A 23,939-nucleotide genomic window follows, 5' to 3' on the forward strand; every position below is an offset into this window, starting at 1 on the left:
AGTTGGGGTTCCCCCTACCTTTTCGGCATGGCACTGGAGCCCTGCCTCTTGCACAAAATCCAGCCCCATATGTGTGCTCCCGACCCTGTCTGGCAGTTATTCATCATCTGAGAGTTTCAGCGGGGAGACAGTGACGGTGGTAATGTCATTGGACTAGTAATCCAGAGGCTTAGGCTAATGCACAGCATACACGGGTTTGAATCCCACCATTGCAGATGGTGAAATTTGAATTCAATTAATAAATCTGAAATTAAAAGCTAGTCTAATGGTGACCATGAAACCATGTTGATTGTTGTAATTGTTCACTATTGTCCTTTAGGAAAGGAAATCTGCCGTCCTTACCCGGTCTGGCCTACATGTAATTCCAGACCCACAGCAATTGGGTCCTCTGCCCTTTACTGCCCTCTGAAATGACCAAGCAAGCCACTCAGTTCAAAGGAATTAATTCTGGCAACAAATTCTGGCCTGCCAGTAACACTCATATCCCATGAAAGAATAACAGAAGTGGTTCAACTGTGCAGGTCCTGTATTTGGCACATGGGTTTTGGTGTTGCAACTACTGACTCCAAACTGAAGTTCCTAGTATTAGTACAGCTGATTAAGTGCTGCTCAACTAGCTTTTCCAGATTGCTGGGAAAAGTTAGGACAACACACTTGACAGGAGCATCCAGCCTGGATTCTGGCAGCTCATATAGCTTCCGCATTGCAAAAGCCCATCTCCATGACGTCACCTCCGGTCTCACACCACTTCCTGCCCACCTCACTCTGCCGCTGACGGTTGGGAGCTCTGGTTTGAATTTGAGGCGGCTCTTGATGGTTGGTTGACCCCCCCTCTTCCCCCAGGCCCAGATCGGCGCCAGGCTGGCGGCCCCCACCACCACTCTGCCGCCCGCTGCGGTGGGGCGCAAGCACCGGGTATGCATGGTGTCGGATTTCTTCTACCCCAACATGGGTGGGGTGGAGAGCCATATCTACCAGCTGTCGCAGTGCCTGATCGAGCGGGGCCACAAGGTGATCGTGCTGAGCCACGCGTACGGCGCGCGGCGCGGCGTGCGCTACCTGACGCACGGCCTCAAGGTCTACTACCTGCCGCTGCGCGTCATGTACAACCAATCAACGGCCAGCACGCTCTTCCACAGCCTGCCGCTCGTGCGTTGTGTGCTGGTGCGCGAGCGCGTCGGCCTAGTGCACGCGCACAGCTCATTCTCGGCGCTCGCGCACGACGCACTCTTTCACGCGCGCGCTCTGGGCCTGCGCACTGTCTTCACCGACCACTCACTCTTCGGCTTCGCTGACCTGAGCTCGGTCCTGACCAACAAGCTGCTCACCGTCTCTCTGTGCGACACCAACCACATTGTCTGCGTCTCCTACACCAGCAAGGAGAACACCGTGCTGCGGGCCGCCCTCAGCCCCGACATTGTCTCCGTTATCCCCAACGCCGTGGATCCCACCGATTTCATCCCCGAGTCTGGCCGTCCTCAGCCCGGTACCATCACCGTGGTGGTGGTCAGCAGACTGGTGTACAGGAAAGGTACGCCCCTTCAGCCCCGCTCTCCCCTATCCCCCCCCGGTCTACCCCGCTCTATCCCCCCCCCCCCGGTTTACCCCGCTCTATCTCCCCCCCCCCCGGTTTACCCCGCTCTATTCCCCCCCCCCCCCGGTTTACCCCGCTCTATTCCCCCCCCCCCGGTCTACCCCGCTCTATCCCCCCCCCCTCCCGGTCTACCCCGCTCTATCCCCCCCCCCCCCTCCCGGTCTACCCCGCTCTATCCCCCCCCCCCCCTCCCGGTCTACCCCGCTCTATCCCCCCCCCCCCTTCCCGGTCTACCCCGCTCTATCCCCCCCCCCCCCTCCCGGTCTACCCCGCTCTATCCCCCCCCCCCCCTTTCCCGGTCTACCCCGCTCTATCCCCCCCCCCCCCCCTTCCCGGTCTACCCCGCTCTATCCCCCCCCCCCCCCCCGGTCTACCCCGCTCTATTCCCCCCCCCCCCCCCCGGTCTACCCCGCTCTATTCCCCCCCCCCCCGGTCTACCCCGCTCTATTCCCCCCCCCCAAGTCTACCCTGCTCTATCCCCCCCCCCCTCCCCCCGGTCTACCCCGCTCTATCCCCCCCCCCCCCCCCCCCCCCCCCGGTCTACCCCGCTCTATCCCCCCCCCCCCCCCGGTCTACCCCGCTCTATCCCCCCCCCCCGGTCTACCCCGCTCTATCCCCCCCACCCCCCCCCCCCCCCCCCCCGGTCTACCCCGCTCTATTCACCCCCCCCCCCCCGGTCTACCCCGCTCTATTCCCCCCCCCCGGTCTACCCCGCTCTATTCCCCCCCCCCCCGGTCTACCCCGCTCTATCCCCCCCCCCCCCGGTCTACCCCGCTCTATTCCCCACCTCCCCCCCCGGTCTATCCCCCCCCCCCCTGGTCTACCCCGCTCTATCCCCCCCCCCCCCCCCCTGGTCTAGCCCGCTCTATTCCCTCCCCCCCCCCCCCCCCCCTGGTCTACCCCGCTCTATCCCCCCCCCCCACCCCGGTCTACCCCGCTCGATCCCCCCCCCCCCCGGTCTACCCCACTCTATCCCCCCCCCCCCCCCCAGTCTATCCCGCTCTATTCTCCCCCCCCCGCCCTGGTCTACCCCACTCAACCCCCCCCCCCCCCCCTGGTCTACCCCGCTCTATTCCCCCCCCGGTCTACCCCGCTCTATACCCCCCCCCCGGTCTACCCCGCTATATTCTCCCCCCCCCCCCCCCCCCCCGGTCTCTTCCCTCCCCCCCCCCCCCCCCATCTCTTCCCTCTTCTCCCCCCCCCCCCCCCCCCCGTCTCTTCCCTCTTTCCCCCCCCCGTCTCTTCCCTCTTTCCCCCCCCCGTCTCTTCCCTCTTTCCCCCCCCCGTCTCTTCCCTCTTTCCCCCCCCCGTCTCTTCCCTCTTTCCCCCCCCCCCCCCCGTCTCTTCCCTCTTTCCCCCCCCCCCCCCCCGTCTCTTCCCTCTTTCCCCCCCCACCCCCGTCTCTTCCCTCTTTCCCCCCCCACCACCGTCTCTTCCCTCTTTTCCCCCCCCACCCCCGTCTCTTCCCTCTTTTCCCCCCCCCCGTCTCTTCCCTCTTTTCCCCCCCCCCGTCTCTTCCCTCTTTTCCCCCCCCCCGTCTCTTCCCTCTTTCCCCCCCCCCCCGTCTCTTCCCTCTTTTCCCCCCCCCCGTCTCTTCCCTCTTTTCTCCCCCGTCTCTTCCCTCTTTTCCCCCCCGTCTCTTCCCTCTTTTCCCCCCCGTCTCTTCCCTCTTTTCCCCCCCGTCTCTTCCCTCTTTTCCCCCCCGTCTCTTCCCTCTTTTCCCCCCCGTCTCTTCCCTCTTTTCCCCCCCGTCTCTTCCCTCTTTTCCCCCCCGTCTCTTCCCTCTTTTCCCCCCCGTCTCTTCCCTCTTTTCCCCCCCGTCTCTTCCCTCTTTTCCCCCCCGTCTCTTCCCTCTTTTCCCCCCCGTCTCTTCCCTCTTTTCCCCCCCGTCTCTTCCCTCTTTTCCCCCCCGTCTCTTCCCTCTTTTCCCCCCCGTCTCTTCCCTCTTTTCCCCCCCGTCTCTTCCCTCTTTTCCCCCCCGTCTCTTCCCTCTTTTCCCCCCCGTCTCTTCCCTCTTTTCCCCCCCGTCTCTTCCCTCTTTTCCCCCCCGTCTCTTCCCTCTTTTCCCCCCCGTCTCTTCCCTCTTTTCCCCCCCGTCTCTTCCCTCTTTTCCCCCCCGTCTCTTCCCTCTTTTCCCCCCCGTCTCTTCCCTCTTTTCCCCCCCGTCTCTTCCCTCTTTTCCCCCCCGTCTCTTCCCTCTTTTCCCCCCCGTCTCTTCCCTCTTTTCCCCCCCGTCTCTTCCCTCTTTTCCCCCCCCGTCTCTTCCCTCTTTTCCCCCCCGTCTCTTCCCTCTTTTCCCCCCCGTCTCTTCCCTCTTTTCCCCCCCGTCTCTTCCCTCTTTTCCCCCCCGTCTCTTCCCTCTTTTCCCCCCCGTCTCTTCCCTCTTTTCCCCCCCGTCTCTTCCCTCTTTTCCCCCCCGTCTCTTCCCTCTTTTCCCCCCCCCCCCGTCTCTTCCCTCTTTTCCCCCCCCCCCCGTCTCTTCCCTCTTTTCCCCCCCCCCCCGTCTCTTCCCTCTTTTCCCCCCCCCCCCGTCTCTTCCCTCTTTTCCCCCCCCCCCGTCTCTTCCCTCTTTTCCCCCCCCCCCGTCTCTTCCCTCTTTTCCCCCCCGTCTCTTCCCTCTTTTCCCCCCCGTCTCTTCCCTCTTTTCCCCCCCGTCTCTTCCCTCTTTTCCCCCCCGTCTCTTCCCTCTTTTCCCCCCCGTCTCTTCCCTCTTTTCCCCCCCGTCTCTTCCCTCTTTTCCCCCCCGTCTCTTCCCTCTTTTCCCCCCCGTCTCTTCCCTCTTTTCCCCCCCGTCTCTTCCCTCTTTTCCCCCCCGTCTCTTCCCTCTTTTCCCCCCCGTCTCTTCCCTCTTTTCCCCCCCGTCTCTTCCCTCTTTTCCCCCCCGTCTCTTCCCTCTTTTCCCCCCCGTCTCTTCCCTCTTTTCCCCCCCGTCTCTTCCCTCTTTTCCCCCCCGTCTCTTCCCTCTTTTCCCCCCCGTCTCTTCCCTCTTTTCCCCCCCGTCTCTTCCCTCTTTTCCCCCCCGTCTCTTCCCTCTTTTCCCCCCCGTCTCTTCCCTCTTTTCCCCCCCGTCTCTTCCCTCTTTTCCCCCCCGTCTCTTCCCTCTTTTCCCCCCCGTCTCTTCCCTCTTTTCCCCCCCGTCTCTTCCCTCTTTTCCCCCCCGTCTCTTCCCTCTTTTCCCCCCCGTCTCTTCCCTCTTTTCCCCCCCGTCTCTTCCCTCTTTTCCCCCCCGTCTCTTCCCTCTTTTCCCCCCCGTCTCTTCCCTCTTTTCCCCCCCGTCTCTTCCCTCTTTTCCCCCCCGTCTCTTCCCTCTTTTCCCCCCCGTCTCTTCCCTCTTTTCCCCCCCCCCCCGTCTCTTCCCTCTTTTTCCCCCCCCCCCCCCGTCTCTTCCCTCTTTTTCCCCCCCCCCCCCGTCTCTTCCCTCCTTGCCCCCCCGGGCTCTTCTGGCACTCCTTGAGCCTGGCCCTTCCCCACTGCAACCCTTCTCCGTCGTCCAGCATGTCTCTGTCCGTCATCCGCAGAACCCCTTCACATACCACAAACCTTGGAACCCCTGCTGTTGGAACCCTTGCCCCTTGATCCTGAGCCACTGCCTCTTGAACCCTGCACCTTTCCAGAACCCAACCACCTGCCTCCTCTTCTGCACTGTTCTCACACGCATTATCTTCAGTCACTTTATCCAAGTGTGAGCTTGGGACAGCAATTTGTATTTGGACAACACCTTACATTTATATAGCATCCCAAGCTGTTTCACCACTAGGTGCAAATTTTGTGCCAGGTTCCACAAAAAGAACTAACAATATATAGTCCCTTTCATGACATCAGGCCATATCAAAGTGCTTTACAGCTAATGAAGTACTTCAAGTGTACTCATTGGTGTAATGTGGGAAACACAGCAGACAAGTTGTGCACAGCAAGATCTCACAAACGTGACCAGATAATCTGTTTTTACTGATGTTGATTGAAGGATAAATTTTGGCCTGGGTACCCAGAGATAAATCCCCTGCTCCACTTCGATATAATGCAATGGGATCTCTAATGTCCACCAGACGGGGCTGTGTCCACACGTTGGCACTGCAAACAATGCCATGCTCCCTCAGTACTGCACTGGAGTGTCAGTTTAGATTTTTGTCCTTGATCACTGGAATGAGGTGAATTAGATATTTGTATAGGTGACAGAGCCTCTTATGGGAGGGAGCGGCAGAGAAATTTAAGGAGGGCATTCTAGAATGTTGAGCCCAGGCAGCTGAAGACACGGTTGCCAATGGTGGAACAAGCAAAATCAGGGATGTACAGGAGGCCAGAATTGGAGGAACACTGAGACTTCAGGTTTGGGGATCAAAGAGATTACGAAGATGGGGAGGGGTGATGCCATGGCAGTGTTTGAAAACAAGGATGAATTTTTTTCAATCAATGTGTATGTACGTCAGTTATATAAATAACCCCTTTGACTCAGATGGTGTATTCTTTAACATCACCCACAAAAAACCTCTACTTCCATCTCTAATACTGCCTATATCTGCTCCTGCCTCAGCCTTACTTGTTACCCCCAGACTTGACTATTCTGACGTTCCTGGCTGGCTTCCCACCTTGCGAACTTAAGTTCACTCATCGCACTTATTCTTGTTGCCATACATTGGGTCCTGGTCCCCGAACACCTTAATTCTGGCCATGTAGGCATCCATAATTTTCACTGCTATACAATTGGTGGCCATGTCTCGACAAACCTGTCTGTGCCATCTCCTTTAAGATGCCCCATTGTTACCTGTTAAGTTATCCAGAAATTGCTGGCAGAAGAGTTTAAGTTGCTTGTCCCATTATTAGTGCTTAAAGTTTTGGTGAAGGACTGATATGCTGTGAGTTGTTAGTGAGTGAGAGGGAGGCCCTGGGATGTGGGAGAGGGAGAGGCGAGCTGTGAATGAGCCCAAATTGCTGGATGATTTGTGTCACTGCTGTTAGCCTTGTGAAATGTCCATCTTACCAGTAGTGTCAAGAATTTGCCAGATTTGTATGGTAAATGCAAACAAATTTTGCTGCCGACTTTTATGGCTGGTATTTCATGTCAGCAAGACCCTGTTAGTGATGTGATTTATGATCCTGACGTGAAACTCAATATTGGGGTTGAAAGGGAGCAGTTGAAACATAAGTTCTTATTCCCGAGGATAACAAGAGGGTGCAGATTTAAGATGATTGTCTGAAGACATGAAGAAAAACTATTTTACACATTGCATGGTTGAAATTTGGAATATGCTCCCTGTTAGGGTGTAGAAACCGATTCAGTAGTAGATTTCAAAAGGGAATTGGATAAATAGTTGAAGGAGAAGTTGCTGCAGGGATATGGTTAAGGAGCAGGGAATTGGGACCATCTGGGTTGCTCTTCAAAGAGCCGACACAGACTCACTGAGCTGAGTGGCCTCATTCTATTCCATGACTATGATTCTGAAGGGTGAGATTAAAAAAAACACTTCCAACTCTCGCCACGAGACACCCTCCTCTAGCAAATTCAGAGCCATTGTCTGCTTTAGTTCTGCCATTTTTTTTGTCTGATTACACTCCTGTGAAGTGCCTTAGGATGTTTTACTGCATTCAAGGTGCTATATAAATGTAAGTTATCACTCAGTAGCTTCCTGTACTCCCACTCGTTTTTCTTTTATTTCCGTGGTGGTGTATGTGACATGTTAGAAAATCATAAACTGGTTGTGAATTTTCTGGTTTGGGGAATGTTAGACATAAGCCTACACTCTACTACTGCTTTCTGATGAAAGTTCGCAGACCTGAAACATTAGCTCTGCTCTCCACAGATGCTGCCTGAGCTGCTGAGTAGTTCCAGCACTTGCTGTTTTTATTTTAGATTTCCAGCATCATGTGCTTTTATTTTATTCCTGCTGTTGGCATAATGTGCGAGTAGACTTTCTTCCTTTGGTTTTGTATTTCAGGTTTGTTTTAATTAATAATGGTTTGTTATGCATTTAGGAATTGATTTGCTTGCTGGTATAATTCCTGAATTGTGCCAGAAGCATCCAGATTTGCACTTTCTCATTGGTGGTGAGGGACCTAAACGAATTGTATTGGAGGAAGTCCGGGAAAAATACCAGCTGCATGAGAGGTATTGAGACATTTCCCATACTTCATTTTGTTGGGGAGAAACTGCAATAATGTTGGTCGTTTTCCCAAAAATGGTTTAATTATTGCTTTTCTAAAAATGGGATTAGAATTCACATTGTACCTTTTGTATGAATATAAATTTTTCGTAGGGACTGCAGTTTTGTCTGTTACTTGTTTGCATTTTCACTGTAATTTAGGTAACATTGTTCCTATTGAAGGAGAAAGCAATAAGGTGAAGTATTACCTGAAAATTACTTTTGATGCTTAAAATATGTACTTACACAGCTACTTTGTACTGCATTTCTTAACTTTAATTCATTGCTTACCATAGCATCCTTTGATTCATGTAAAATAAAAAGGTTGGCTTACAGGGCTCCAGAAAGAAGCCAAGTAAGTATTTAGTTTGAAAATTAATGTTTAAAAATCATGTAGGTGTACAGGATAGGAAATATTAATCTATTTAGTTCAGTAGCTTTTAATTCCTAGTTTCCAATAGTCCATTTAATCCAAAACAAACATTGTAGTAATTTGTCATCGTGTATTTTGCTCCTACATTTTGGTGCAGATAGTAACTTGGAAAGGTGGGCCTAGGAATTCAACGCCTTTTGTTTTACGGGTGTAAAATGGGAACCTAATGGTCCAGTAGGCGAGTGGGGAGCACCCGCTCATTCCATGCCAAAAGTATGTTACCCTCCGTAGGTGTCCAGTCATGTAAAAGGACTTGCATCCTTTACTGATATTGAATGCCTGACTCAGCCTTGATAAACTCACTCTGTAAATCAGAGGAACATAGAAAAAAGAAGCAGGAGTAGGCCATTCGGCCCTTCGAGCCTGCTCAGCCATTCATTATGATCATGGCTGATCATCCAGCTCAGTAGCCTGTTCACGCTTTCGGCCCATACCCTTTGATCCCTTTTGCCCCAAGAGCTATATCTAACTCCTTCTTGAAAACATACAATGTTTTGGCCTCAACTGCTTTCTGTGGTAGCGAATTCCACAGGCTCACCACTCTCTGGGTGAAGAAATTTGTCCTCATGTCAGTCCTGAATGGTTTACCCCGTATCCTTAGACTATGACCCCTGGTTCTGGACTCCCCCCACCATCAGGAACATCCTTCCTGCATCTACCCTGTCAAGTCCTGTTAGAATTTTATAGGTTTCTATGAGATCCCCCCCCCCCCCCCCCCTCACTTTTCTGAACTCCAGCGAATATAATCCCAACCGATTCAATCTCCTCATACGTCAGTCCCACCATCCCAGGAATCAGTCTGGTAAACCTTTGCAGCACTCCCTCTATAGCAAGAACATCCTTCCTCAGATAAGGAGACCAAAACTGCACACAATATTCTGGGTGTGGTAGCATGTGAACAAGCAGCAGGCATCCTGGCGTGCAGCTATTTAAAGAGTTCCATAAAGACAGCCTTCTGGACTCAACATTGAGTTCAACAATTTCAAAGCATGACTGCCTTTTAAAAATTATTTTTAACCATATGCCTGCCGTAAACTTGTTTTTCAGGTTTTTGCTTTTGGACAGAGCTGTTCATTATTCTGCCATGAACACTCTGGGCTAATGCTTTGTCTTTTAATATGACTATTAACACTCCCTATATCTGTGTTCTGCAACATCTTTTAACTTAATCTCTCCTGCACTCTGCCTTTTGTTCTTCGCCCCCTCCCTCCTTTCACTTGCTCAAAGTCTAACCTTTGCCATTTCTGATGAAAGGCCACGTTAACTGTTTCTCTCTCTGCAGATTCTGCCAGACCTGCTGAGTATTTCCAGCACTTTCTGTTTTTGTTCCATAAAGACTAATTGCTGGTTTGTCCTTTTAGGCTGCTAGCTTATTTCAGAGTGTTCTGTCGACTAATTTATGCCTTTGCAACTTAACATGTGCTAAGTTTTTGCTAGTGTTTTGGTTTTGCTCCTTTATCTGCCTTCAAAGTAATATTATTGTCGGTTTGAATTTGGGGCTTGAGGGCGTTTGGGGTGGGAACAGCCAGAAAGACAGGAGCAGCTGGGAGAAGAGGGAGGAGGAGGGCACTGCACAGAGGCCAGACCCACCACAGGTATTCGAGGAACACTTATCATGCTACCTCACATTCACTGAGGAGCAATGTATGAGGCAGCTTCGCTTCACCAGGGAGGCTGTTATCGAAATACCTCACCTGCTGCAGTTACAGATCCAGCCTCAAACCAGGGCATAGTCAGCATCGCCTGTGACTGTCAAGGTCACTGCGATCCTTTACGATTGTGTATCAGGCTCCTCCCATGTTGCTGTTCACCATTGTATCTGGGACATCACTGAGGCTCACCATGCAAGGGGGAATCACCTTGCCACTGGAGTGAAGCAGGGAGAGAGAGTTCTAGGCTTTGCTCACAGTTGCAGGCTTCTCCAGGGTAAAAAGTGCCAAAGACTGCACCAGCATTGCCTTGTGTGCTCCCCATCACCAGCCTGGCATCTCTCTGAATTGAAAGTAATTCCATTCTGTTAATATCCAGCTTGTTTACAACTGCAAGCAGCACATCATGAAGGCTTGCATTTGGTTTCCTGGCAGCAGTCATGATTCATTCATCCTGTGCCATTTTTCTGCCAAGTTATTCCAATCAGGCCATGTGATCACAGGCTGGCAACTGAGCGACAAGGATCAGCCAGTCCAGATATGGTTCATGACAGCGCAGAGCTGGTCTGCAATGAGAAATATGTTGCTATTGGAAGTATGATTGAGTAAAAATTTGTAATCTTGTAGTAAAAGATCCTATAGGGAAGAATGATCATATTACGATAAAATTTCTTACCAAATTTGAGAATGCTGTGGTTAAATTCAGAACTAGGGTCTTAAGTTTAAACAATCAATTACGAAGATATGAGGGGTGAGTTAGCTGAAGTAGATTGGGAAATTAGATTAAAAGATATGGTAGATAAACAATGGCAAACATAAATAGTCATTTGGTAGTACAGAACTTGAGTATTGCTGAAAATAGAGACATGTTGTCGAAGCTTTTTGTCTTGTACTCATCAGGGCAATCGACAAGAATACCAATGTAAGGGAAAACAACTATACTGTATGACAAGAGAGTGTTGATTGGTTGGCAAGTGAACTCTGGTAGCGGCGTTGCTGTGGAGAATGCACCAGTTTACAGTGACTGACAGTTAACTGCCAAGCTTTGTTTGAAATTTAAACTAGGCAGCTTGATTCTGATTGGTCAAGGCGATGCCCTGAGGAATGAGCCAGCGAATGGCTGTCATTTATTTTGTTTAGCTGAAACAAGTGCAATGTTTGCACATGTTCTTTTTGTCTGCAAAGAACAAGGCTCTGTGTGTTAATATATGTAGCTTCCAGTATGTGCAAATGCACCACACTGAGAGCTCTATTGACAATCTTAAATTGGTTGTCAGCGTAATTCTTAGCACACTGAGGATTATTTAGCAAATGTTGTCCAATCGCGGAATCACATCTAAAGTTGGACATTGTTTTGAGTTTTGCAAGCACGCGCTGGTTGGGCACGGCCTGTACCTTGCCCGTTGTGAACAGTGAAAGGGACATGTTGTTTGATAAGATCCGCCAGTCTTTGGAACGTACAGCCTATATATCTAGCAACTCGCTGGCATTGAAATTCACACGTCACATTACTTATTTATGCAATAGGCAGAATGTCTTTTTGGCTTGACGACAACATCCTGTTAGTGGCGAACACCATACATGTTGCTACTGCATAGTAGCAGCATGAACCAGCTAGCTTCACCTGTTGCTCAGATTTTTGCGATACATTACCCTTCCAGGGTAATTTGAGGTAGACTGGGCACTTTTCAGGGCCGAAAATGATGGCCTTAGGCCTGTTCATAAGTTTGCGCGATATACAGCGAGAAATGATCTGATCAGAGTAGCCATCGTCAAGCAGAATGTTTTTGATTCCGAGCCATTTGCTCACTGTGCAAGCATTATTCTACTTTCCTATTTTTCCTACCAAAATGAATAACTTCACATTTCTGCACAATCTGTTCCATGTACCATGTTCTTGTCCATTCACTTAACCTGCCTAAATTCTTTTTGCAGCCTCTTAGCTTGCTTTCCCACTTAGCTTTGTATTGTCAGTGGACTTGAATATATTACGCGGAGTCCTCTCATCTAAGCCATTGATACTGGTTATAATTAGCTGAGGTCCAGGCATTGATCCTTATGGCACTGCACTAGTTGTACCCTGCCATCCTGAAGGTGACCAGTTTATTCCTACTCTCTGTTTTCTGTCCGTTAACCAATACCCAATCCATATTACCCCTAATATTGTGGAATGACATCTTGTATGGCACCTTTGTGAATGCTTTCTGAAAATCCAAATGTGCTGCATCTGCTGGTTCCCCCTCATCTACCCTGCTAGTTACACCCTCAAAAAAACTCAACAGATTTGACAACATTGTTTCCTTCCATAAATCCGTGTTGAATCCGCCTAATCATATTATGATTTTCTGAGAGCCTTGTTGTCACATCACTAATAGATTCTAGCATTTTTCCTACCGCTGATGTCAGGCTAACTGGCCTATAGCACCCTTTTTTCTCTCTCCCTCCTTTCTTGGATAGTGGAATACACTTTCTACCTTCTAATCCATGGGAACTGTTATAGAATCTAGGGAATTCTGCAAGTTTAAAATCAATGTATCCATTATCTCTGTAGCCACCTCTTTTAAAGCCCTAGATTAGATTAGAGATACAGCACTGAAACAGGCCCTTCGGCCCACCGATTCTGTGCCGAACATCAACCACCCATTTATACTAATCCTATGCTAATTCCATATTAGATTAGATTAGATTAGAGATACAGCACTGAAACAGGCCCTTCGGCCCACCGAGTCTGTGCCGAACATCAACCACCCATTTATACTAATCCTACACTAATCCCATATTCCTACCAAACATCCCCACCTGTCCCTATATTTCCCTACCACCTACCTACACTAGTGACAATTTATAATGGCCAATTTACCTATCAACCTGCAAGTCTTTTGGCTTGTGGGAGGAAACCGGAGCACCTGGAGAAAACCCACGCAGACACAGGGAGAACTTGCAAACTCCACACAGGCAGTACCTGGAATCGAACCCGGGTCCCTGGAGCTGTGAGGCTGCGGTGCTAACCACTGTGCCGCCCTAGGATGTAGGTTATCATGTCCTGGGGATTTTTTTTTTGCCCCATTACTTTCTCCAGTACTATTTCTTTACTAATACTGATATCCTTGCATGTGGACAAGAATGATAAACAAGAATGTGTTTATGTTCACATGTGGACTTATTTTTTTTTAAACTAGCAAATCGTGAGTAACATGCCCAGTAAATCTTAAATAAAAGCAAAATACTACGGATGCTAGAAATCTGAAATAAAAACGGAAAGTGCTGGAAATATTCAGCAGGTCTGGCAGCATCTGGAGGGAGAAGCAGAGTTAATATTTCAGGTCTGTGATCTTTCATCAGAACTGGCAGTTCCAATAAATCTCATCCTGCTGCAGCACCTGCATCCCACAACCTGTTTTAAAGTTGAAAATCAAATTGCTCAATATTTAGAATTGTAGAAAGTTTACGGCACAAAAAGAGGCCACTTGGCCCATCGTGTCTGTGCCGGCTGAAAAACAATCCACCTATTCTAATCCCACCTTCCAGCATTTGGTCTGTAGCCCTGCAGATTATGGCACTTGAGGTGCATATCCAGACTCCTTTTGAATGAGTTGAGGGTTTCTGCCTTAACTACCCTTTCAGGCAGTGAATTCCAGACCCCCACCACTCTCTGGGTAAAAAACCTTTCCTCATCTCCCCTCTAATCTTTCTACCAATCACTTTATGTCCCCTAATCACTGACCTCTCTGCTAAGGTAAATAGGCCCTTCACCTCCACTCTCTCCAGGCCCCTCACAATTCAATATATCTCAATCAAATCTCCCCTCAGCATTCTCTGTTCCAAGGAGAACAACCCCAGCCTATCCAATCTTTCCTCATAGCTGCATTTTTCCAGTCCTGACAACATCCTCGTAAATCTCCTCTGTACCCTCTCAAGTGCAATTACATCCTTTCTGTAATGAGGTGACCAGAACTGCAACAGTACTCAAGTTGTGGTCTAACCAATGAGTTATACAGTTCCAGCATAACCTCCCTGCTCTTATATTCTATACCTCGGCTAATAAAGGAAAGGATTCCATATACCTTCTTCACCACCTTATCAACCTGTCCTCCCACCTTCAGGGAACTGTGGACATTCACTCCAAGGTCCCTCACTTCTTCTACACCTCTCAGTATATTCTTGTATTCCTTTGCCTTGTTTGACCTCCCCAAATGCATCACCTCACAGTTCTCCGGGTTGAATTCCATTTGCCACTTTTCTGCCCGTCTGATCAGACCATCAATATCTTGCTGCAGCTTACAGCTATCCTCCTCGCTATCTACCACATGGCCAATCTTTGTGTCGTCTGAAAACTTCTTGATCAAGCCCCCACATTTACGTCCAAATCGGCGCAGTGGTTAGCACTGCAGCCTCACAGCTCCAGCGACCCGGGTTCAATTCTGGGTTCTGCCTGTGTGGAGTTTGCAAGTTCTCCCTGTGTCTGCGTGGGTTTCCTCCGGGTGCTCCGGTTTCCTCCCACATGCCAAAAGACTTTCAGGTTGATAGGTAAATTGGCTATTATAAATTGCCCCTAGTGTAGGTAGGTGGTAGGGAAATATAGGGACAGGTGGGGATGTGGTAGGAATATGGAATTAGCGTAGGATTAGTATAAATGGGTGGTTGATGGTCGGCACAGATGCGGTGGGCCGAAGGGCCTGTTTCAGTGCTGTATCTCTAAAACAAAACAAAGATACCACAAAAAGCAGTCACAGGCAAAAAAGGATTAGATCTTACTAGTTAAAGATCAGAAAATAGGTAACTTTATTTTTAGCTATTTTGTAAGATGTTGCTCATATTTTGACAGTCCTTTTCTTTTTACAGAGTACGTCTTTTGGGTGCCCTTGAGCATAAAGATGTGAGAAATGTTTTGGTGCAGGGTCACATTTTCCTCAACACTTCTCTGACTGAAGCCTTTTGTATGGCAATAGTTGAAGGAGCAAGTTGTGGTCTCCAGGTAAAGCAGTTCCAAAATGTCATCATCTATGTATAGAGGCCCGAGGTCAGCTGTTTGGGTCTGTTGTATCTCTGAACCATTATTATGAATTTGAAGTTGATTTTTCCAATTAACCAGCCCCACGCCCACCCTACCCCCTCATTAAAATCAAATTAAACTTAGTTTTATTTATCCGAGAAAAAAAATAACCAGGAGTGCTAATGTCCCCGAAGGACCAGAATTAGCATTAAGTTAACTTGCACAAAATTGAAGCTGTTAAATAGACGTAGTCATTTATGGCATAGAAAGAGGCCTTTCAGCCGTTCAGGTCCATGCCATCTCTTCACGGAGCAATCCAGTTAATCCCACCCCCTGCTTGATCCTTGTAGCTCTGCTTAAGAGTATGTGTAAAAGTTGTTTTTGAACAGCAGAAATCCAACGTGGGAACAGCTGTTAATTTTACTGTATAAACTTAACATGAAACCTCTTGTTTTAATGGAGATTATTTCTTTGTAATTAAGAGCAGATTTTCCCTTTCCCTCTCATGTCATCCTTGCAGCCATTAGAGCAGGGAAGAATCATAGAATACTATAGCACAGGAGGAGGCCATTCAGCCGATCGGGTCTGAGTGGCTCTTTCCAAGAGCAATCCAGTTAGTCCCACTCCCTTGCTGTTGCCCTGTATCCCTGCAATTTTTTCTCCAAGTATTTATCCAATTCCCTTTTGAAGGCTAAGAGTGAATCTGCATCCACCACCTTATCAGGCAGTGCTTTACAAATCCTACGCCAGCTATTGCGTAAAAAAGTTATTCTTCATGTTGCATTCTTTTACCGTTTGCCTAAAACCTGTGCCCTCTGTTTTTTTTTATTTGTTCGTGGGATGTGGGCTTTGCTCTCTGAGCCAGCATTTATTGCCTTTGGGAAGGTGGGGGTGAGCTACCTTCTTGAACCGTTGCAGTCCTTGCGGTGTAGGTACACCAACAGTGCTGTTCGGAAGGGACACGTCAGGTATTGGAAACAGTTTCTTTTTATTTATGCTGTGTAAACCTTCATAATTTCAAACACCTCTATCGAATCTTCCCTTAGCCTTCACTGCTCTAAGGAGAACAACCCCAGCTTCTCCAGTCTATCCCCATAACTGAAATCCCTTATCGTGGAACCATTCTAGTAAATCTCTTCTGTACCCTCTCCAAAGCCTTCATGTCTTTCCAACAATGTGGTACCTAGAATTGGATGCAATACTCCAGCTGGGGCCAAACTAATGTTTTATATTGGTTTAGCATTACTTCAGCGAGTCATAATGGCACAGAAGGAGACCATTTGGCCCATCGAGTTCATACCAGCTCTCTACAGAGCAATCCAATCAGTCCCATTTCCTGGCTCTATCCTCATAGCCCTGTAAGTTTATTTCCCTTAAGTGTCCATCCAATTTCCTTTTGAAATCATTCATTGTCTCCACTTCTGCCACCTGGCGTTTGCAATCTCTGCCATATTATAAAGCCAGGATCTCTTGTCTTTATTAACTGCTTTGTTAACTTGTCCTACCACCTTCAAACACCCCAGGGTGTGTCTCTTCTTGCACTCACTTTAAAATTGTACCACGTAGCTCATATTGCCTGTCCTCATTCTTCCTATCGAAATGCACAGCCTTCTTCCCGGCAGCTACCAATTTCAATTTGTAACCAAGGTGGAAAGCCACAGTTCTTTTTTCTACATTACAACAGTGACTGCACTTCATAAGTACTTCATTGGCTGTGAAGTGCTTTGGAATGCTCTGGAGTTGTGAGAGGTGCTATATAAATTCAGCCTTTCTTTCTTAGTCCCTCACAATAGGGCGCTACCTTTATTTTTCTGTTGCACATTCTTTGAGGTGTGTGTGTTACTGGCAAGGCTGGTTTATTGCTCATCCCTAGTCACCCCTGAGATCCATGTGGTGAAGGAAATGTCACATCATTGTTGGGTAGAGAGTTCCAGGATTTTGACCCAGCAACAATGAAGACTAGGTGATTTATGCCTTGGAGATGATGGTGTTTCCTTGCACTTGCTGCCATTGTGCTTCTAAGTGTTAGAGGTCGGTTAGTCTAGGAAGTGCTGCTGAAAAAGTCTCTGAGTGTGCTGCACTGCATCTATAGATAGTACAGACTGCAGCCATGGTAAGATGATGGTGGAGGGACTGGAGGTTTAAGCTAGTAGATGAAGCGCAGATAAAGCAGGCTGCTTCGTCGTGGAATGTTGTTGAGTTTCTTGAGTGCTGTTGCAGCCGCACCCATCCAAGCAAGTGGAGAGTATTTCATCATGCTTATGACTTGTGCCTTGTTATTGGTAGTGAGGCTTTGGGTAGTCAGAAGGTGAGTTAGTCAGTCACAGAATACCCAGCCTCTGACTTGCTGTAGTAGCTGCAACATTTTTGCAGTGATTGTAGTTAAAATTCTTATCCATGGTGAACCCCAGGATGTTGGTAATGTGGGCTTGGCAATGTACCATTGAATATCAAAGGGAAATGGTATGGTTCTCCTCTTTGAAAGGCTGCGTTTGCTGACAGAACAACCACTGGCACATGTGCAAATAAAAACTCATCAACTGAAAGGTCTGCAATCTCAGGCAGCTGTCAGTAATAAAAATGGCACTGCTCAATTTGAGACAGAAAAAATAAATTGAACCCAAACTCTCACCCCTCAATAGCCGCGATTGCTGCCTCCACACCCCCGAACAGATTGCCACTCCCTCCTGCGACCGCTGCTTCAATCGACGCATTCAGTTTTCTGCTCCCTTCCACGATTGCCACTTCTCTCTCCCCTTTTCTGCCTGCTCACTGCTGCATTCCGCTGTTCACTCCCACGCCCAACTGCTTGCTGTTTCCTCCTGCCACTCGCTCCCAGCCTCGTCACCTGGCGAGGGTGGGAGAGCGAGCAGGGTGTGAACCGTGCAGAGTCAGGATTGGGAGGATGGAGCGGCAGAGTCGGGAGCGGGGAAATGGAGCAGCGAGCAGGCGGGCATGGGAGAGAACGGCGGGAGGGAGTGGGGAAGAGAAGCGGCGATTGAGGCATCGAATGCGGGGGAGAGCGGGATACTGTTGGGGAATGGCGGCGGTGATAGCAGCCATTGAGGGGTGAGGTCATTTTCACCTCCCCCCACCCCTCCCCCCTTGCCCCCATCTCTCTAGCACATGATGTATTGAGGAATGTTGATGGAGTCTGGGGTGTTGACTAGTGGCTACAATTCTGGGAGCATGACTATCTCAGGCCTTTGGCTTGATTAGTCTGCTGGACAGTCTTGCCAACTCTGGCACGTGTCCCCAGATGTTAGTAAGGAGGACTTTGCAGGCTTGATTGGATGAGGTTTACCTGTGACTAGTGATAGTTGAGGCAACCAATTAATTGTAGAGTTTCATTTGTTTCCTGAGTCCTGTCACTTTGTGGCACACTTCATCCTCTAGTGAAGGTTTTTATTTATTATACATCATATACTATAAGCTGACTAATATAGTTTCAAAATGGGTTGTTCTCTCCTTTTGCAAAAGGTTGTCAGTACCAAGGTTGGCGGTGTGCCGGAGGTTCTACCTGAGGATCTTATCATCTTGTGTGAGCCCACTGTTAAGTCCCTGTGTGAGGGACTGGAAACTGCCATTACTCAGCAAAGGCTAGGTATACTGCCACCGGCTGAAACAATCCACAACAGAGTGAAGAATTTGTACACATGGAGAAATGTGGCAGAACGCACTGAAAAGGTGCGTACAATTTTTTTTTTACATCGATCATTTCATATTGGCCTTGGGGGTGGTCTCTGAAAATGATTTTGTTGATACTTTGCAACATAATAGCACATCACATGAATGGCATATTATTTAAAAGTTACCTTATAAAAATTTATTTTTGTGTTTTGGAAAAAACCTTCCTCTCATTTAGCTTCTCAATGTGTTAGGATCATACATAACAGAAGGAGGCCATTTGACCCAGTGTACATGTGCTGGCTGTTCGAAAGAGCTGTCAAATTAGTCTCAATTCCCTGCTGTTTCCCCATTGCCCTACATTTTTTTTCCTTTTTCAAGCAGTTATCCATTGAAAGTTATTATTGAATCTGCTTCCATCCTCCTTTTGTGGGAGGGGGGGGTGGGGGGTTGCGTGTGTGTGTGCGTACGTACACTGGGAGAAGCTGAGACATTGAATAATTATTACAGTAAGAAACACACTAGTGATGAGTATAACTGAAAATGGTATATCTAGTACTGAACAGTTCCACTATCAGTAAAAGAACAGTTCAAGAGCAATTGGAATTCAAAAGATTAGTGGCATTGAAGTTAAATGACTTAATTTAATATTTCATGGCAAGGATTCTTGATAAGTTAGAGATTTAAGATTGATACCAGCTTTGGGATAGCTGTTGGCTGTCATACGTTGTTAACAATATTTCATAAATTTTCTCCCTGATCTTTTTTATCATCATGGAAGAATCATTGAGCCTTTGAAGTTCAGCATAACTGGAAGTAGGCAACTTACCGTAGTTTCTGTAGCGCAAAAGAATAGCCACCAGATCTGATATTTATACATTGGGTCTCTTTGAGAGGAACTCTGTTGAAGTAAAGCAAACTGAACATTCATAAGTTTAACATCTTAGTGCATAATGGAATGAAAGCTCGTGATAGTAGTGTCCCCACATATGGTTTTACATGTGCTTAACAAAGATAAGTATAGATGAGAGAGGTCATTTATCCCGTGTAGCTCATATTCTATAGAAACTTCTGATTTTGTCCCACAAGCAAAGCGTCAAGCTTCCTGTTGAATTATTCCAGGCATTTTGCATCCATCCAGCAGCCCCCAACTCTCTGTCCGGACCTGACCTGCCTCCATGCTTCACCTCACTTTTCATCCAAACCACAGTTGGATGCTGATTGCCCTTTGTCGTGATGTGTCCTTTCGGAACTGCTTGTTATTGATTAAGCTTGTTCTCATCAGCTGCTCTGGAGTGGTTATTCCAATTAAGTTGACCATGATGACAGCTGCCTCTCAATATTAAGTTTCTGGTGTTTTGGTGTTTCCATGGTTCTGAAGCCCTGGTATTTTTACCTGTGTTGCGCACTATTTTTAAGATGGTCAATAAGCAGTCCCCAAGGTGGTAAAGCACGCATAACAATCACATTCTGCTTTTTGTCTGACTATACTGATAGACGCGCACAAAGGTTAAAGTTCACATGCATACGCTGTACCAGTGAGTGTTAAGATCATACTGTCCAATGACAGTGTCTATTTCTTATTTTTAATTTACTGATCAAAGTTGCAGTTAGTCATTTATGGATTCCCAACGAGCCATATGTGGCTCGTGACTAATAAATTAGGTACCGATATAATCAAAAACACAAAATACTCCTTGTAAGTGACACTGTGACAGTTAGAATGAAGGGCTGAAGTTTCAGTCTTAAGCTGTACCCACATAGAAAAATACTTCCAATTTATCATCGCTGCTACTAAAATTCGGCTTTACTGAGCTGTTTTGCCATGTTGTACAGGATTTTAAGTTTGCACCTGTGCAATTACTATACATTAATCTGAGTTTGGATAAATATTTTCAGTTGGTCCAGATCTAAAATTAAGTCATGATTCTGAGAGTGCCAAAACTGCATGTAGCAGAAACCATGTAGATGTTTTCACTAAATAAGATTTATCCATGTTGCTGTTATTAAATTGGTCTCACCCAACAGTTCAAAGTGATATTGACTGCCATCTCGATCATATGACTCATACTCTACCTGTTTCAGTATTAGCCTATTTCATATTTGATTCTTTTGGTGACTTTTGGCACAAACTTATTTTTTGGATTCTGTTATCCTCAACGGTTTTCTGGAGTTGGTAGATGAATCTTGAGCTGGGCAACTAGCTTCTGCCAGTTCAGTCTCAAATCAACTTTGAAAGCTTATCGCAGTGATTCGAAGTGCCTGATGTGCTGGAGATTAAAGTTGAACTTGTCTCTGGGCTCTCCAAGGGAAACTGGTTGGAACACCAAGGTATTGGGTTCTGTTTGAGTATTTCTTCACCACATATGAAAACAACTTCATTATCAGTTTTTATTTTGAACATGCTATGAGATAAGCATCCATTTACATAGCACTTAATGTAGAGAAATGTTTCAAGGTATCTCACAGTGAAGTAGAAATAGACACAACATAATTTCAGGACTGAAGAAAGGAGACTAAATGCATGGCCACATATTTAAGTCTTGAGAAAATATTTAATGGGCGTGAGGGAGAAGGATTTAGAAAGGAATTTGTAGAGCACAGCCTAGAGAGCTGAAAGCTTCACCATTAATTAATGCAGTGGGATGAAGGAAGGGATTGCATAGGATGGCAAAATTGGATGAATGAAAAGTTCAACACTGCGCATAAGGAGGCGATGGAGATAGACAATGCACAATCTTTAGAAATTTTTCTATAATTCATCTCACATTTGTAGTACAAGTCTTCTTGCTTTTTTGTTTGCTATATTTATTTTGGAAGGTCCTGATGCTTTGCACTTAATTCAGCAGTTATTAAATAAAAACAAAATAGGACAAAACAGTTTAATGAGATGGCAGTTGGTGTTGTAGCTTTTGACTGAGGTTTGTTCTAACTAGTGCCTGGCAGTCACATGTTGGCTTTTGTTATTTTAATAGAATTTATTTTCTTTCGCTGCTTATCTGTATATGTGCCACTTTGGTGACATAAAATGGCATCACCTGACCTGAAATGCATTTCTGTAGTGTCATCTCCTAACTTCAGAGTTTTTTGCCCAATTGGTGCATCTACGCATTATTTTCTTGTCCAGGGCTATCTTGCATTATAAAAATAAAGCATGGTTGAAGGAAAGAGTAAAATGGGAACCAGTAAGCAGATGGGAGAAGAGGAAGACAATAATCACTTTGACAAAACCATTTCTTCTTGAGCTCATTCTTCCCAATATGTACATAATAAACTTCCATCCGTCCCTCTAATCTCATAGTCCAGTCCTCCCTCCCACCCTCTTGAGCTGCTGCCTATAGAAATGCTGGAGCTCTGCTTGCCTGTGCATTAACAATTCTAGGTGAAGCACACAAGCCTCCTCTACTATTGCAGAAATGCCTCATCTTTGTTCCTGACAGTCAACAGGTCAGCATTTACCCTGTTAAGCTTGCTAAGAATTTTATACGTTTCCATAAGATCGCACCTCATTCTTCTAAACTTCAGAGAATATAGGTCCGTTTTACTCAATCTCTCCTCTTAGGGCAATCCCCTCATCCCAAGAATCAGTCTAGTGAACTTTTGTTGCACTCCCTCTAAGACAAGACAAGTCTATCTTTCCTTAGGTACGGAGACTGCAACGGTACACAGTACTCCAGATGTGCTTTCCTAATTGCTTGCTGTACCTTACATCTCCCCTCTTGATGTTGTGGTAATGGTCCTGGATCCAGTACCAATATATAACTGGGTAGTTCTAACCTTGCTTCTTGTGATTTTGTTTTAGGTTTATGACCGCGTGGCCAAAGAGGGGATACTGCCAATGAACAAACGATTGTACAGATTAATGGCCCACTGCGGTCCTGTGGCTGGTTGTATTTTTGCTTTAGTTGCTGTTTTGGACTTCCTTTTCTTGTTGTTTTTGAGATGTGTGGTTCCAGATGTCATGATTGACATTGCTGTAGATGCCACAGGTGTGAATGGAGCTTGGAAGCAACAACAGAGACTTTCAACAGTTGATAAACTTAGGAAAACTCCACCTTGCTCTGAAAGGAGCAATCACAATGTGCAAACTTGATGCTTTGATTTATAGCTGCTTCTGGACTCTAGGTTTAAATCCTTTGGGATTACCAAATTTTATCACTTTTTTCTGTTTTGTAAGACAGGGTAACTTGGTCTAGTTATTTTGCTACCTCCTTAAGTAACCATTATGAACTTCAACTGCATAGAAATTAAACTGGGATTTAATGTGGATAAAAACTTTTAAGAGATGTATAGTCAAATTTCTGTGTGTTCATTTCACTATATGATCTCTTCCTGCAACAGGTCTGAAAACTTTGGTCAGTTAATTTGTGCCTCACTGCTCACTGATTTTTCTTTTTGCACTGCAGAGCTGCTTTTGTGGCTACATTCTGCTTTTAACTCAGTCATGTACCTAATAATTCAAATTTTTTAGTACTAAATTCTCAGTTTGTACTTATATTGCCATTTAAATTATCAGATAATTCACATTTTTTAGTGCAAAAAAAGACTTTACATTAACATTTCAAGTCTCTATATTAAGTTACTGAGCAATCTACAGCTGTAGATTACTATTTGCCTGCTGTGCCATGCACAATCCCTTTGCAAAGAGACACATTCAGCTTGCCTAAATCCAGAGTGTTTCGGCTCATATTAATGGCACCAAAGCTTGCGCATCTCCAAATTTGTGCAGGAGTATTGAAGGATCTCAAGCAGCTAAATCCCATAACTTGTACAAAGCACTGTCGAGCTTTCTACAGTTAGACCACTCTACTTGTCCCCACTTTTGAGATTATCTTTTCATGTTCCATTATGATCCATCCATTCCAGCTCAAATCATTAGCAGTGGCCTTGGAATATTGCATATCTGCCCAGTCAGGTATTGGATAACCAAGGTTGTTGAAGAATGTTGATATGGTTATGAACTTCGATTCTCTGTTAATATGTTGGAGTCACATTAAACCCAAAGAGAACACACCCCACCTTTGCCTCCACCCACTGCCAATAGGAAGATAGTCATTAGGCAGCTAGCTTTGAGCTTGAATTTTTGAGCCCTTGCAGATACCAAATGCTATTCTTAAGCAGCACAACTCATGTTAAAATGAATGGATTGCCACCATACTCCTAATGGCAACATGGACCATAGAACAATGGTTCTACCAAATCTTAATTGTTGAGTCTTGGAGGTCTAATCAGGGTAGGCACGAACCCATGGTCGTATAGCATATTTTCTCATACCTGGACTCCACAACCAATGGATCAGACCAAAGCTGTCCAGTCCTGCCACATCCAGTCACAAGTGGTGGTGGGCAATTAAACAACTAACTGGAGGAGGAGGCTCCCTGAACATCAATGATAGCAGAGTCCAGCACGCGAGTACAAAAGACAAGGCTGTAGCTTTTGTGACCATCTTCAATCAGAAGCGCTGAGTGGTTGATCCATCTTGGCCTCCTCCTGAGGTGCCCACCAT

The 23,939-nt window shown here is 46.8% G+C and overlaps 2 protein-coding genes across 4 annotated transcripts in view; both read left to right on the plus strand.

The window, feature by feature from the left end:
- The first annotated feature begins 745 nt into the window (after positions 1-745).
- Positions 746-22,731, plus strand: piga (phosphatidylinositol glycan anchor biosynthesis, class A). Its single transcript, XM_068040100.1, has 5 exons — positions 746-1,531; positions 7,565-7,697; positions 14,656-14,788; positions 18,287-18,493; positions 22,236-22,731. The coding sequence occupies exons 1-5, from the start codon at positions 922-924 to the stop codon at positions 22,524-22,526; spliced, it is 1,374 nt and encodes a 457-aa protein (XP_067896201.1). The 5' UTR covers positions 746-921; the 3' UTR covers positions 22,527-22,731.
- The window catches only part of LOC137374291 (ankyrin repeat and SOCS box protein 9-like), a 106,789-nt gene continuing 101,257 nt past the window's right edge, over positions 18,408-23,939 (plus strand). For all 3 annotated transcript variants that reach the window (XM_068040101.1, XM_068040106.1, XM_068040105.1), the window contains exon 1: positions 18,408-18,493. The gene's annotated coding sequence lies outside the window, so the exon portion shown is untranslated. The remainder of the gene's footprint in view (positions 18,494-23,939) is intronic.

This window comes from Heterodontus francisci, chromosome 10, assembly GCF_036365525.1.
Source record: "Heterodontus francisci isolate sHetFra1 chromosome 10, sHetFra1.hap1, whole genome shotgun sequence".
NCBI classification, from domain to species: domain Eukaryota; kingdom Metazoa; phylum Chordata; class Chondrichthyes; order Heterodontiformes; family Heterodontidae; genus Heterodontus; species Heterodontus francisci.